This window comes from Chaetodon trifascialis, chromosome 16 (assembly GCF_039877785.1).
Source record: "Chaetodon trifascialis isolate fChaTrf1 chromosome 16, fChaTrf1.hap1, whole genome shotgun sequence".
Classification (NCBI taxonomy): Eukaryota; Metazoa; Chordata; class Actinopteri; order Chaetodontiformes; family Chaetodontidae; genus Chaetodon; species Chaetodon trifascialis.
In genome coordinates, this window is record NC_092071.1 from 6,299,658 (window position 1) to 6,311,913 (window position 12,256).

General features: G+C 41.8%; 1 protein-coding gene across 1 annotated transcript; it reads left to right on the forward strand.

Annotated features, from left to right (window-relative positions):
* Positions 1-120: 120 nt before the first annotated feature.
* On the forward strand, positions 121-10,467 carry sar1b (secretion associated, Ras related GTPase 1B). Its single transcript, XM_070983280.1, has 7 exons — positions 121-294; positions 4,450-4,525; positions 6,816-6,935; positions 7,196-7,261; positions 7,544-7,647; positions 8,335-8,466; positions 8,731-10,467. The coding sequence occupies exons 2-7, from the start codon at positions 4,468-4,470 to the stop codon at positions 8,845-8,847; spliced, it is 597 nt and encodes a 198-aa protein (XP_070839381.1). The 5' UTR covers positions 121-294; positions 4,450-4,467; the 3' UTR covers positions 8,848-10,467.
* The last annotated feature ends 1,789 nt before the right edge of the window (positions 10,468-12,256 follow it).

Sequence of the window (12,256 nt, forward strand, 5' to 3'; positions counted from 1 at the left end):
AAAAAAAATCTATCAAAAATATTTTTGTGGAAATTGTAAAATGAAATTAAAAAGTTGACCATCCGTTTATTTCACTTGTCCTGGCGGAAAGATGATTGTGAAACATAAACAGGAAGCGGCTGGGCAGAGTTTTGGGGAGTTGTTGAACAGCCATTGCAGTGTCGTGGCTCAGTAACAAAACACGAAAAGGAGAGAGACCTGGCGTTTCGCAGGCTCGTTTTTCAACCAGGGGACCAATTTACATGACCATAAGAGCGAACACATTCTGCAAATAACTCTACACCTAAATAACGGGTAAGATTTTTGATACATTTCCTTAACAATGTTCAGAAAAGAGTCGTATGTGAACATTCGGCATCTCGGCTAGCAAATTATCCCGGCTCTGAACGATGCTACGTTAGCATTGCTAACACCAAGTTGGCTAATTCGCTTATTATCTAAGATCCTCGAACTGAATATAAACTTAAATTGACCCGCTGATATATTTATTTTGACACTCATGTGTATTATTTTAAGGGAACGAATCGCACTATAACTAGTACTCGGTGTTGTTAGTACATTGGTGAAGTATTTCTCAAGCTAACTGCCGATTAGCTAGCATAGCCAGTAACCCCTCGATGCAACGTCGCTTCCAAGAGAAAATGACACGTAGCTAGTGGCTTCCTGCTAGCCAGCCTACGAGCCGGCCTCACCCAACTTTTATAAAATTTGACTTCGTGTATATGGGTAACTTTGATATGACATGCTGTTATTCTGATATATGGGCATTTTGTGTTTTTCTATGTCAGCGCTGAACCTGTCTGAGACCAGTCATCCATGTAACGTTAGCCGGTGTGGTAAAGGTTAGCTAGCTTCGCTGCTACGCTGACAGTGATAGTGAAAGCTGGACTTGACAGTCTAGTCAAACTGTATCTATTTCACTAGTATCTGTTGATTCATAACACCTGCCTGATATCGTACAATAGATGGGAATTGTTAGAGACTATATTCACAAGGAAAACACATTTTAACTTGAGAACATATTTCTAAAATATCACTGACTTGTTTCAATAAGTAACCTATTTTCAAGCACTAGTTGTTATCTGGATATTGGGAACCATTTCCAGCTGTTTTTTAGGCACTGAAGAATTAGTTCAGAGGGTGGGTAGTATTGAGGTAAAAGTGTCAAAACGTGTAGCTTGGTAATTTTTGAGTAAGTACACTCCTATTCAGGCATAAACAGTAATCCTGTGCTGAAAGTGTTGACTTAAAATAATGATTATGAAAGGTGCAGTTAGTGAGGCTAATCCAATATACGTTTTTTTGTCAAATTCAGCAATCTCTTCACGTTCATAGCTGTGTGTGCATAGGCGTATTTTTTCCCCTGGTTGCCAGGAGTTGAGAAACGTTCAACTTTGGGGCTCATCACTGGCACTTTTTACTCAGCTGTCCAATCACAGTGGTGGAGGGGCCGGGACGACCGACCATCACGTCCTACATGTACAAGTTCTGAACAATGACTCTGGAGGAGAAATCACTACTGGTGGTCTCTGAGTATTCATGTTTGTACCATATATCCAGTCTTCCACAGTAAGAATGAGAGAAATTATGCTTGGAGGAGCGTTTCGTTAGCCAAGATGTTTCCTCGCCCACAAAATCTCATGAACCCGCATAGACCGGCAGGTCCTTCCCCCCCCCCCCCTGCATGCTTCAGCCTTCCCCTCATACAGAACAAGTGCTCTACCCTGTTGTGCCGACACCTTTACATTCTGTATTTGTTGATGACACAACTATCTGCGAAATTAAGTACTTGTAACACATTGCTGCAACGGATATTCCTTCTCATAGCAACCAAAGCACCTCAGCTGAATAAACACTGCTTCTCAAGTACTCTCTGTTGAGCGTTTTCAGCTTTGGTCGACACAGACACTTACTCAGACTTGAACACATCTGATAGATTTAATTCATAACTGATGTCTTATTGATGGTGAATTCAGCTGTGGGGGCATTTCTAGCCAAATTCTTCTGTGCACCTTCAGTGATCGTCACTTGTCAGTGAACAGTTTTTCCTCACACTTTTGTATTACTGGCACTTTAATGTGATTGGTCATGCTTGTTGATTAGTTTACACAGTTGAATTGTGTAAAGGACAACCCCAGATTCCTTGGAACAAGTTAAGGCTGCTGTGGTCAGTCAGACCTGTTCATTGCCTTGAGGTTTTTAATGTTTGAGGAATTTTTTTAAACTCCTGTCTGTATGTTGGTCTTAGTTGAGCCTGTGTTTGCCTGTGGTTGTTGTCAGTTACTGTCAAAGTGTTTCACATTCACAGCTGTGTCATGTCACACGTGGGAGCATCAGTCTGTGTTATGCCAGCCCATAGTGTCTTACAAGCCAATGGGGCCGGGCGTTGGACCATATGGGACTAGAGTGTAGCACCAGATGACGTGTAGTTCAGCTGAATTTGCGTGGTCTTGAACTTTGGCTGTGTTATACTTTAGCCCTGGAGTTATTTGCATGTTGCGTAACTAGGGCTAGAGGTCGGCACCAGCTTACCTTATTCAGATGTCTCTAACTGTCATAGTGTGTGTGCATGCTTGTGCATGCATGTGTGTCTAATATAGCAAACATCATGGTTTCATGTGGGACAAACTTCGATGTAACTGAAAGCTTTGCCTTTGGTTATGGACAGAGGAAGTTTGCTTTTGTTAGCCATCTTTTCACAGACTTTCATGGCACTTGCTGAGCATTTGATCACATTTCACTTGTAAGAGGGAAAAAGCAGTTTGTGTGCACTCAAATGACCAAGCTGTTGCATGTAGTTAGTCAGAGCTGTTGGTTTCACACAGTTACAGCAGATCCTATCTCAGAAGCGTTTTGATTTAATTGAAATACAATCTGGCTATCTTATGATGAAAGGTTAAGGCTAGGCTTCATTTCCAGGGTGCTTGCAGATGGGGTGTGCTGAACAAAACACTCATGATGCCCTTTGAGGAGTTGTCAGCTGGTATATGATCAGTGCTTTGACTCTGTCCTGCTGTCCAAAGACTCCTACTGGAACAAGCTTATCATTGGCTGTAGAAAGCCAGTCATTGTTCTTATCACCAGTTGCCAATATCTGTGTGATAGGTTGAGGCCAGCTGCATATTCACAGAACCTCAGGTTTGTGGTTAGGGGTGCTGATAGGTCCCTATTGATCTTACTGTCTGTCTCTGGTTGTGGAATGCTTTAAAATGTGTCCTGTTTATCTCTCTGTGTTTTCATGTATTTTTTTACCTGTTTGCTCTTGGAATGTAATAAATATGAGTATTAAGCTGTAATTTAGTCCAATAATGCACCACTGAAAAAAGCACTATCATCTTTAGATATGGTAATATTGTAGGGCCCCGTGAAATCCGTTTTAATTTTTTCCAGATTCCATCTTGTTTTCCCAAAGAGTTTGCTTGGGGGTTTTGTCATCAGAAATAGTGTCTGACTGCTGAGTGCTGAACAGCTCTCACAACTGAAAGCGACACCACAACTACCTCTTACTCCATCACTACTGACTGGGAGCAGGGTTTCCATTATTTGGTAATTAGTGTTTTTTACCAGGAAAATCAAGAAAGTCATATCATATCATATTTAAATCTCTCCAGTTATAATTTGCGATAATTAAAAAAATAATTCCAGTCGGATGTGAAAATATTGAGTTTCTCTGATGTTCTCCCTCTCTCGCTCCTCTCACGATTCAGTAAAATTTCAACCAAACCAGTTGATATTGATTTTTGGAACAGTGACAGGATGAACCACGATGGTTTTGATTTGTGAGGTTTGAGATGATGTTTGTGTACAGCTATCAAAAAGTATTGTGTGGAACTCCTTTAAAAAAGGACACTAAAATGAGGTACATATGTAGTGGTCACCTGTCATTGCACTCAGCTGGGAAATACAGTGCTGTTCTGCAGACCAAAGCGTTCTGTTGAAAACCTGGCAAACATGCTTTCCGTTGCTTCTTAACACTCCGGATGAAACGGACGAGTTACAGCATGCATACATGACAATGCTAGCAACATGGCACTAGCCAACGCTGAATGACTGGGATGGCACTTTCAGCCTTGTTTTGCACATTCACTGCAACTCGCTATAAACAGCGGATTCAAGCTCCAGTGCATAAACCACGTGGCTGCATCTGAGAGTCACCTGGTTACTCATTTCAATCACAGCGTAACTGAAACAAAAACAACTTCAGTTTAATGCTAACACTCGTCTCTTGATGTTTACTGTACGGTGCAGGTCAAACTTCTTTTCACAGACAGGAACAGAGTCTCTGTGGATAATGTCAGTGACAACCTACATACAAAAAATAACTAAAACCGATACTGAGCGATAATGATGGATGTTACAGCCAAAATAACACATTCCAGCTCTTTTGCTTCTCCGTCTGTGTGCATTCATGTTTTCTGACCTCTGCTTTTTTTCCTATTTGTTTTTCAGAATTCAACAGCTCCGGATATGGCATTCGTCTTTGATTGGATCTATACCAGTTTCAGTAGTGTACTACAGTTCTTAGGTGAGTACTGGTTAACAGATCCACTAACTCATAGTTGTTCAGGGCTGAACACTTAAACAGATTTAACAGATACTTTTACTGGGTTTGTATTTTAACGTTTTCAAAATAGCATGGAGCATGATGAACAGAGTTGGTAACTTGAGAGTGGAGTTAGTGTGAGTATAGTTTAATTTCTGCCTTCAGTGATAACTCCAGTGACAAATACTGGTCTGTCTTGCCCCTCACTCCTGAAAGATTCAGTAAAAAGTGGGCCTAGGAGTGTTGTGCACAATGGTGGGCTTTGTTCCTCGAAATCCATCCCTGTTGTCCTAGAAGTTGATAGGAAGAAGCGGAAAGTGCTGGTTTACGTTGTGCCCCGCAGGCACCACTCCTTAACTGCTAATCCACCCTACAGGATTTCATGCAATCAAACATTTTCAGCAAAGTTGCCTCCTTAGCTAAAGCCCTTGTCAGGCAAAGCATTTGTTTGTTTCACAATCAAACACATGACAAGGCCCTTTCGCTCCAACACGTTTTGTGTGGGAGCGTTCCATGTAATAAGTTCCATCTAATAAGTAATTAATGAGTCTCAGTATCACTACCCACCATTCCTTTAAATGCATCTGCGCAGCTTGAAATGTACCTTTATAGCTTTTTGGGCAGAGCACTAACACATGCGGGTTTATTGGTTTGATTCCCACTGGGGCCACAAACACTACTTTCATTCCTGAAAGTGGTTCAGCTAAAAGCATCCACTAAGTAGCATACAATATGATATGCAGGCTTCTGCTGGTTGGTGATCAGATCAACTGTGGACAGTTGAAGGGAGAAATGGTGATAGTTTTTCTTTTACCCGCCCATATTAAGAAACTAAACTGTTATAGCAAATAAGATGTAAACTCTGCTCCCTACTGTGCGTTTAGAGAAGGTGTTCCTGGTGGAGTGGCATGTCTACACGCAGTGATGATAATCACTGTTAATCAGCACAAGTGACTCTGCTCCTTAGTTTAAAGCAATCCTTTTCCACCTGCCAGTCCTGACAAGTGCGTTGTGCAATCTGACCAAACCCCACATCTCCATTCTCCGTACACCTGCTCACCAAAGCGCTGCTCTGTGCACAAGTGTCCAAAGCATCCGGCTGAGCGTCTCTCCAGCCCCACTGCTGCGGCATACAGTTCACTGCCATTGTAGCTGCTGTGCATGTGTGTGTACTGGGTCTGTGAATCAAGCATCGCACCAGATCTTTTCCCCACTCTGGGCCTGTTTTTTTGCCAGACCAACTCACATCCCTGAAGAATGAAATTCTCTTGTGACTGCAGTGCAACTGCATGTAAATATTGACAGTTGACTTAAAATGATGTTGCCAGTTATTCAGTAAAACTCGTTTTTCATGTTTGTAAGAGAGATCACAGAACGTTTTTCTCATTTACATTTTTCTGCTTCTGTTCTGTCAGATGTTGATAGTGTCAAATTTGATCAAGGCTCGCATAATTTAAGGAGAGTCGAATTGATCATCTACAGGCGATTGTCCAACCCTAATGTTACGTGAGCATGAAAGGCACAAAAAGGAAATGTCTCTGACATGATTTTTCACCCCGGCTTTTTAAATGTGTTTGTGAACGATGTGTCCATCTGAAATCTGGTGGAAAATCTGTCATGTGTACCAGCTGTTCTAGTCCTAAACATGTGCTGTGCTAGTTTCTGTGTAAGAGATGCTCCTGGTAAGCAGTCCTTCAGGTTCTCCCTGTCAGACAGGTAGCACAGTGCTGTTGTGAGTAATGGTGACGTCAGCTAGAACCGACTGTCAGAAATTCCTCGTGGACTGCTTATCATTATGCTGAGTCAGATGGTGGTAAACACACAGCTTTATAATCTCCTCAGGAACGTTTGGGAAGGAGTAACCTTAGTTACATCCTTTCTCCTGTATTTAGTGAGTTGATGCACCCATGTGACTGATGAAGAGGTAGAGGGCATTATAAGTTTAGAATAGTTTTATTGTGAGGATTTGTGTCTTTCGGTTTCGGTTGTTTCTCATTTAATGTTCATTTTGTCAAGTAGAGGTTAGAGAATGGAAAAATGAGTAGGTGGAGCACAGCCACCTGTGCATGTTTTCATCGTGCATCAAAGAAACTATTATATGTGTGAATTAAATATCTAGTGCATGCCTGAATACCACCTGACTGATCAGCAGAGTTCACATGTGGTGATGTTTAATCATGAGTGAAATTGAGATTGTGTAATATGATGCCGCCTGTCTGGAAAAGGAGTTCTGGTGTCGAGGCGCTCTGAAATGCTTCTGGCTTTGTTTCAGGACTGTACAAGAAATCCGGCAAGTTAGTATTTCTTGGCCTGGACAATGCTGGCAAAACGACGCTACTGCACATGCTCAAAGATGACAGATTGGGACAGCATGTGCCAACTTTACATCCAAGTGAGTTGGTGCGACTTTCACACATGCACATCCACACATGCTCACTCAGTTGTGTGTTGAAACCCAAGAAATTCAAGCACATTATTACAGACACTTGTTTGCCACTTGCCGTTCTTGGGTTTTGGTAATACAAACATTTCTTAATGTATTATTGGCTCAACTGTTGTGTGTCAGTGTTTGTTGTTGTTTTGTGTTTTTGTTTATTTTGAGCTGCCTGACTTCTCAGATTTGTTGATGGTCATTTCCTTGTCTTCCTCCAGCCTCTGAAGAGCTGACAATTGCTGGCATGACTTTCACCACCTTTGACCTTGGAGGCCACGCACAAGGTGTGTTTGCGTATACTAATGTTTTTGGTTTTCCTTGGACACGTTTGTATCTGAAGCTGTGATACCACTCTTCTCATGCCAGTATGATCTGGAAATAAAGTGATTCAGATATGAGCTGTTTTCCTTCAGGAGACATACTTTCTCTCCTGCCAATACTTTTGCTAACACAAGGCCAATCTGATGTATCATGATGTTGTCAGTGAATGCAAAATGCGTCTAACATAAGCCGGCAGACTTGACCGACTCTCATGTTTCTTTCTGTGTTTGCCTTGGTTCACACAGCCCGCAGAGTGTGGAAAAACTACCTCCCTGCCATAAATGGCATTGTCTTCCTTGTGGATTGTGCAGACCTACAGAGATTGGCTGAATCAAAAGCAGAACTTGATGTGAGTACCTGCTCCTTGCTGGGGCACCGTCACATTGTAGAGCATTGTTTGTGATGGCAGTCAGAACTCTGCTAAACTTGAAAAATATATATTTTTACTCAGATACTCATTTTCCTGGTGTTTGCAACCCCAGCAGAGATTGAAAATTGCGGCGATAGCTCACTTATAGTTCATTAGCTGTTAAATATAAACATGGAAAGCAAAAGAAGACCACTAGCTGCTTTTTGAGAGGGGTGGGGGTTGTATCTGTATGCACAATGCAGCTGGTGCAAGAAACTTATTACTAAAGCAAGTGATCTAAAACCAGACCTAATGCAGCTATCAGCCCTGGCAGAGTGAGCAAGTAGGTTTGTTTTTTTACCTTTCACCTCCATTGTAAAGTGCACGTGCAACAGGAACCCATTGCACAGGAGGCAAAGGTACATTTGATGCCTGTTTGATGGCATGAGCTCATTGCTGCACACGTCACTGTTTTACTTCGCCCATACTAAAAAGATATCTACTATTTACATATATAACTCTGGAAAATATGGGCAATTACTAGTTAAAGTAGAAGTAAATTACAGAAGTACTAAGTATCATTCAAATATCTCAGTTTGATGATGTGTAACAGAGAGGTGTCAGTATTTTTTTGTCTTGTTTTTGTCATACCTACCACACATGGTGATTTCTGGTCTGCTCTCCCAGGCATTAATGACAGATGAGACCATTGGAAACGTGCCTATCCTGATCCTGGGCAACAAGATCGACAGACCAGAGGCCATCAGCGAGGAGAGGCTGAGAGAAATGTTTGGATTGTACGGGCAGACGACAGGCAAGGTGAGGAGACGCAGCACTGATCTGTCTGTCTTGCAGGAGCAACTTCACACCCTGTTTTACATATTCACACATTCAAAAAAATGCATTTAAATCCACAGCTTGTTATTGAACTCCTTGCAAATTACAACTTCAAACTCGCCAAGCTACAGGAGTTGATTTCTGTTGTTATACGTCTTGATAATGAGGGCCCAGATTGGGGTGGATGTGATGTTGCCCAGGACTCAAAGTGGATTTATCGACTGTTTTTTCCTGCTTTTCTCTCAGGGCACCATTCCCATGAAGGAGCTGAACACAAGACCACTGGAGGTGTTCATGTGTAGTGTGTTGAAGAGGCAGGGCTACGGCGAGGGTTTCCGCTGGCTCTCTCAGTACATCGACTAAAGCAGCCAAGCCCCGACACCACCACCACCACCGCCACCACCACCACCACCATCAGGGGGGCGCTAAAACCAACCACTCAAGAAGCCCGCTGTTTCCACCAGTACCATCATACTCAGCCCCATGTTTGGTTAAACAAGTCCGCCTCCACCTTCAGAGAAACCAGTACAACTTGATCCCAATAGACTTTTATTGGTCGAACATTTGGTTCTGCACTAACAGAATTCATACCTGTATGCGCGCACACAGACACATACACACGCACACACAGACACACACAGACACACGCACACTCACACTCGTTTCCATCTGTCTTTTTGTAAGAGTAACATAGCATTGGGTCCACAGCAAAGGGTGTTCAAATTCAAACGGATGAATCTTTTCTATATTGTGTCGTTTGCTGCCCTCTCCCCTCCATTCCTGCCATCTGTTGAGTGTGATGATAGGTGCATTAGAACTGTAAATCTGTACATGATTCCATTGATATATCAACAATCCCTGATGCCTCTTTCCCGTCTTCAATTCATTTTGAGCAAGAGAGAGAGAGCAGCATAGTTGTATACATTGCAGTACACTTTTTTAACAGTAAAGACATTCATTCCACGTGTATTTAATCAACGCATTTTGGTTTGTCCTGTTTTTTTTTTTTCTTTTAAATTTCAATAAATACAACGTGTGGCCACGTATACAGCCCTCACTATAGACGCATGGCTGTTTCACCCATTTATTAAATGGACCAGTGCATTTATCTTAGCGTATCAGAAATGAAATCCATTTCTTTAGGTTACTTGGAAGTTTAAATACTTTTGTACCAGACTTCTATCTCATGGGCACAGTAGCATTGAATGGATCCAAGTAGTCTGTGGGCTCCCCTTTTTAAAGAGAAGCTTGGGGTGGTAGTATAGCAGATGGGAGAGGATTTTTAATAGAACATAATTCTGGCTATAACCCAGGCGAGGTTTGATGGAATCACGTAGATAGCACAATGATCAGTTGCTGCAAAGAAAACTATTTAAGTAAGTGAAACTGGGGTAAATGGCCTGATGGTAACATGCAGTAAGAGATGAAGGGAGGAATTAACAGATGGTTGTAACATCTAGTAATCGGCAATATTGGAAGTCCATCATACCGAAGTATTTTCCAGCGCACACCTTTTTTGCAGGGTGAATCTAGTGACCAAGCGTAGACAACAGGGCACAGTCCCACAGTGGGAACAGGTAGATAGGCCCAAAGCGCCTCTAAGAAAGGGACCATATATATGAAATGTACATGAACATCGTACATGGATTTTGTATTTATAAGTGGTATCCTTTGATCTATGTGCATTACCAGAAACTATTATGCATGCCTTGTTCTTTTGATTTTTAATGACCATTATTCCAGAGAGTTCAACAGGAGGGGAAAAAAAGATGCCAAAATTTACAATGAGAGCTGATTGTCATGTTTTTTTTAAACGGAAACAATGGAATTGCGCTTAATACACATTTTTTCTGTCCCTGTCCCTTGGTGTGTCCCTCATGACTACGTGATGAGCTGTTCCAACATGGGTGGGACTCGCTGTTGTTTGCATCATTAAAAAAAATGTAATAAATGTTTTCAATGAATAACAGGCTTTAACATCGATCCACAATGCAGACTGATTTTTTTTCATCATTTGTCTTTGGACAGATTAAAGTAGAAAGTAATCAGTTCCTTTACTTAAGTAAAGACACTTACACTACTGTACAAAAATACTCCACTACAGTAAATCCTGCATTCAAAATACTACTTAAGTAATATACAGTGGAACCAGCAAAAGATGCATAAAGTAAAACTGCTCATTATGCAGGAAAATGGACCATGTGACACATGCTCCCATCCAGGTATGACATTATTAGATTGATAACACTGATGCTTAAGTATCAACTTGTAGCTGGTCAAGATGCAGCTAGTTTTAACTACTTTAGATACACTTTTTGTTGTAAAGTTTGATGGTTTCCAGTCTAGGGGTTGGTCCCCCTCCAATGAGTAATAAGTCAGAGGGGTCATGAGATGAATAATGGGGTAGAAAGAAGAAAAAACAAAGGTCTGCTACACAAGTACTGATTCTGAGTACTGCCTGGGGTCCTGTGATCAGTGCAGGTGGAAACACACCTGAGTCCCCCTTCACCCGGTCTTCAGCATAAAAAACAACATCCTTCATCCACCTTCACTCCTCCCCTTTACATCCATCACCGACCCTCCTCCTTCAGGCCTTTAAATTAGTCTATTTATTGATGTGGCGTGGTCCTTGCCATAGTGACTTATCCCTTTAGGCCTCAAACTGTAACTTTAAATGAAACCATTTGAGGAGCTTAGAGGGAAAATCACTTTTGATGGAACTGACAAAAACTCGCGGACATCTGAAATGTGTCCAGAGGCTCCAACTCTACACTGCTTTTTTGTAAGGGGTCACAAGCCAAAAAGGTTGGGAACTAATCAGTAACAACAGCTGTCAAATACGAGTAGCACAGGAAAGAGTACAGTATTTCCTTACAGCATGTAGTCGAGTAGAAGTAAAAAGTAGAATTAAATGGAAATACTCAAGTAAAGCACAAATACCTCAAAACTGTAGACAAGTAAAGTACTTGAGTCGATGCACTTAGTTACTTTCCACCACTGGAGGAGACCATTCATGGTTCTCTTGATCTGACAGTTCTAACTGAAATATCTGCATCAGATCGTCTGCATGTGGAGCAGGATTACGGCATCACGTAGACGTTGAACTGTGGAGGTTACGTAAAAAGAAGAATGGCACCATGTAATCTAGCTTCAGTATAATCACTGTGCTATCAGGCCACTGGGTGGTGCACATGACATGGAAACGTGTGTTTTGAGGTGGCTGAACAATGAATCTTCATTCTTTAAGTGGATGGCAGGAAACCATAGTTAGAATGAATGACAGCAAAGGAGCTTTTATAGAACAGATGAGCAACGCTTCACATTCAGCGCAGGCCTGAAAGGAGCTTACCATTAGCTTTATCCTAATAATTAATGGATGATGTCAACCGCTCTTCAAAGCATCTCATGCATGTTGTTAGCTTAAGCTCCAGGCAGCCACTGGCTTCACTGTAATATTCTGCAAAAATCACCCACAGTAAACGCAGTGAAGCACAGTAATGCAGGTGATTGGTCAATTGGTGTCGCTGTTTGTCTCCAAGATGTCTTCCCAGTGAGAGAATTTGTGAATAATATTACACAGCCACGACCAGTGCTTGAATGTTGGAGGTTTCTTGAAAGCATCACACAGAGCGTTTGAACGTAGACTCTGCTCAAAGTCCCAGCTGAGGTTTATGTAACTCCCAACTTTACATGAAGTCTGTAAGATTTTCACTGCAGTGGATTTCCTCTGAAGTCACTGCAAGTTGGTTTTAATACAGAAGGCTACTGAGGT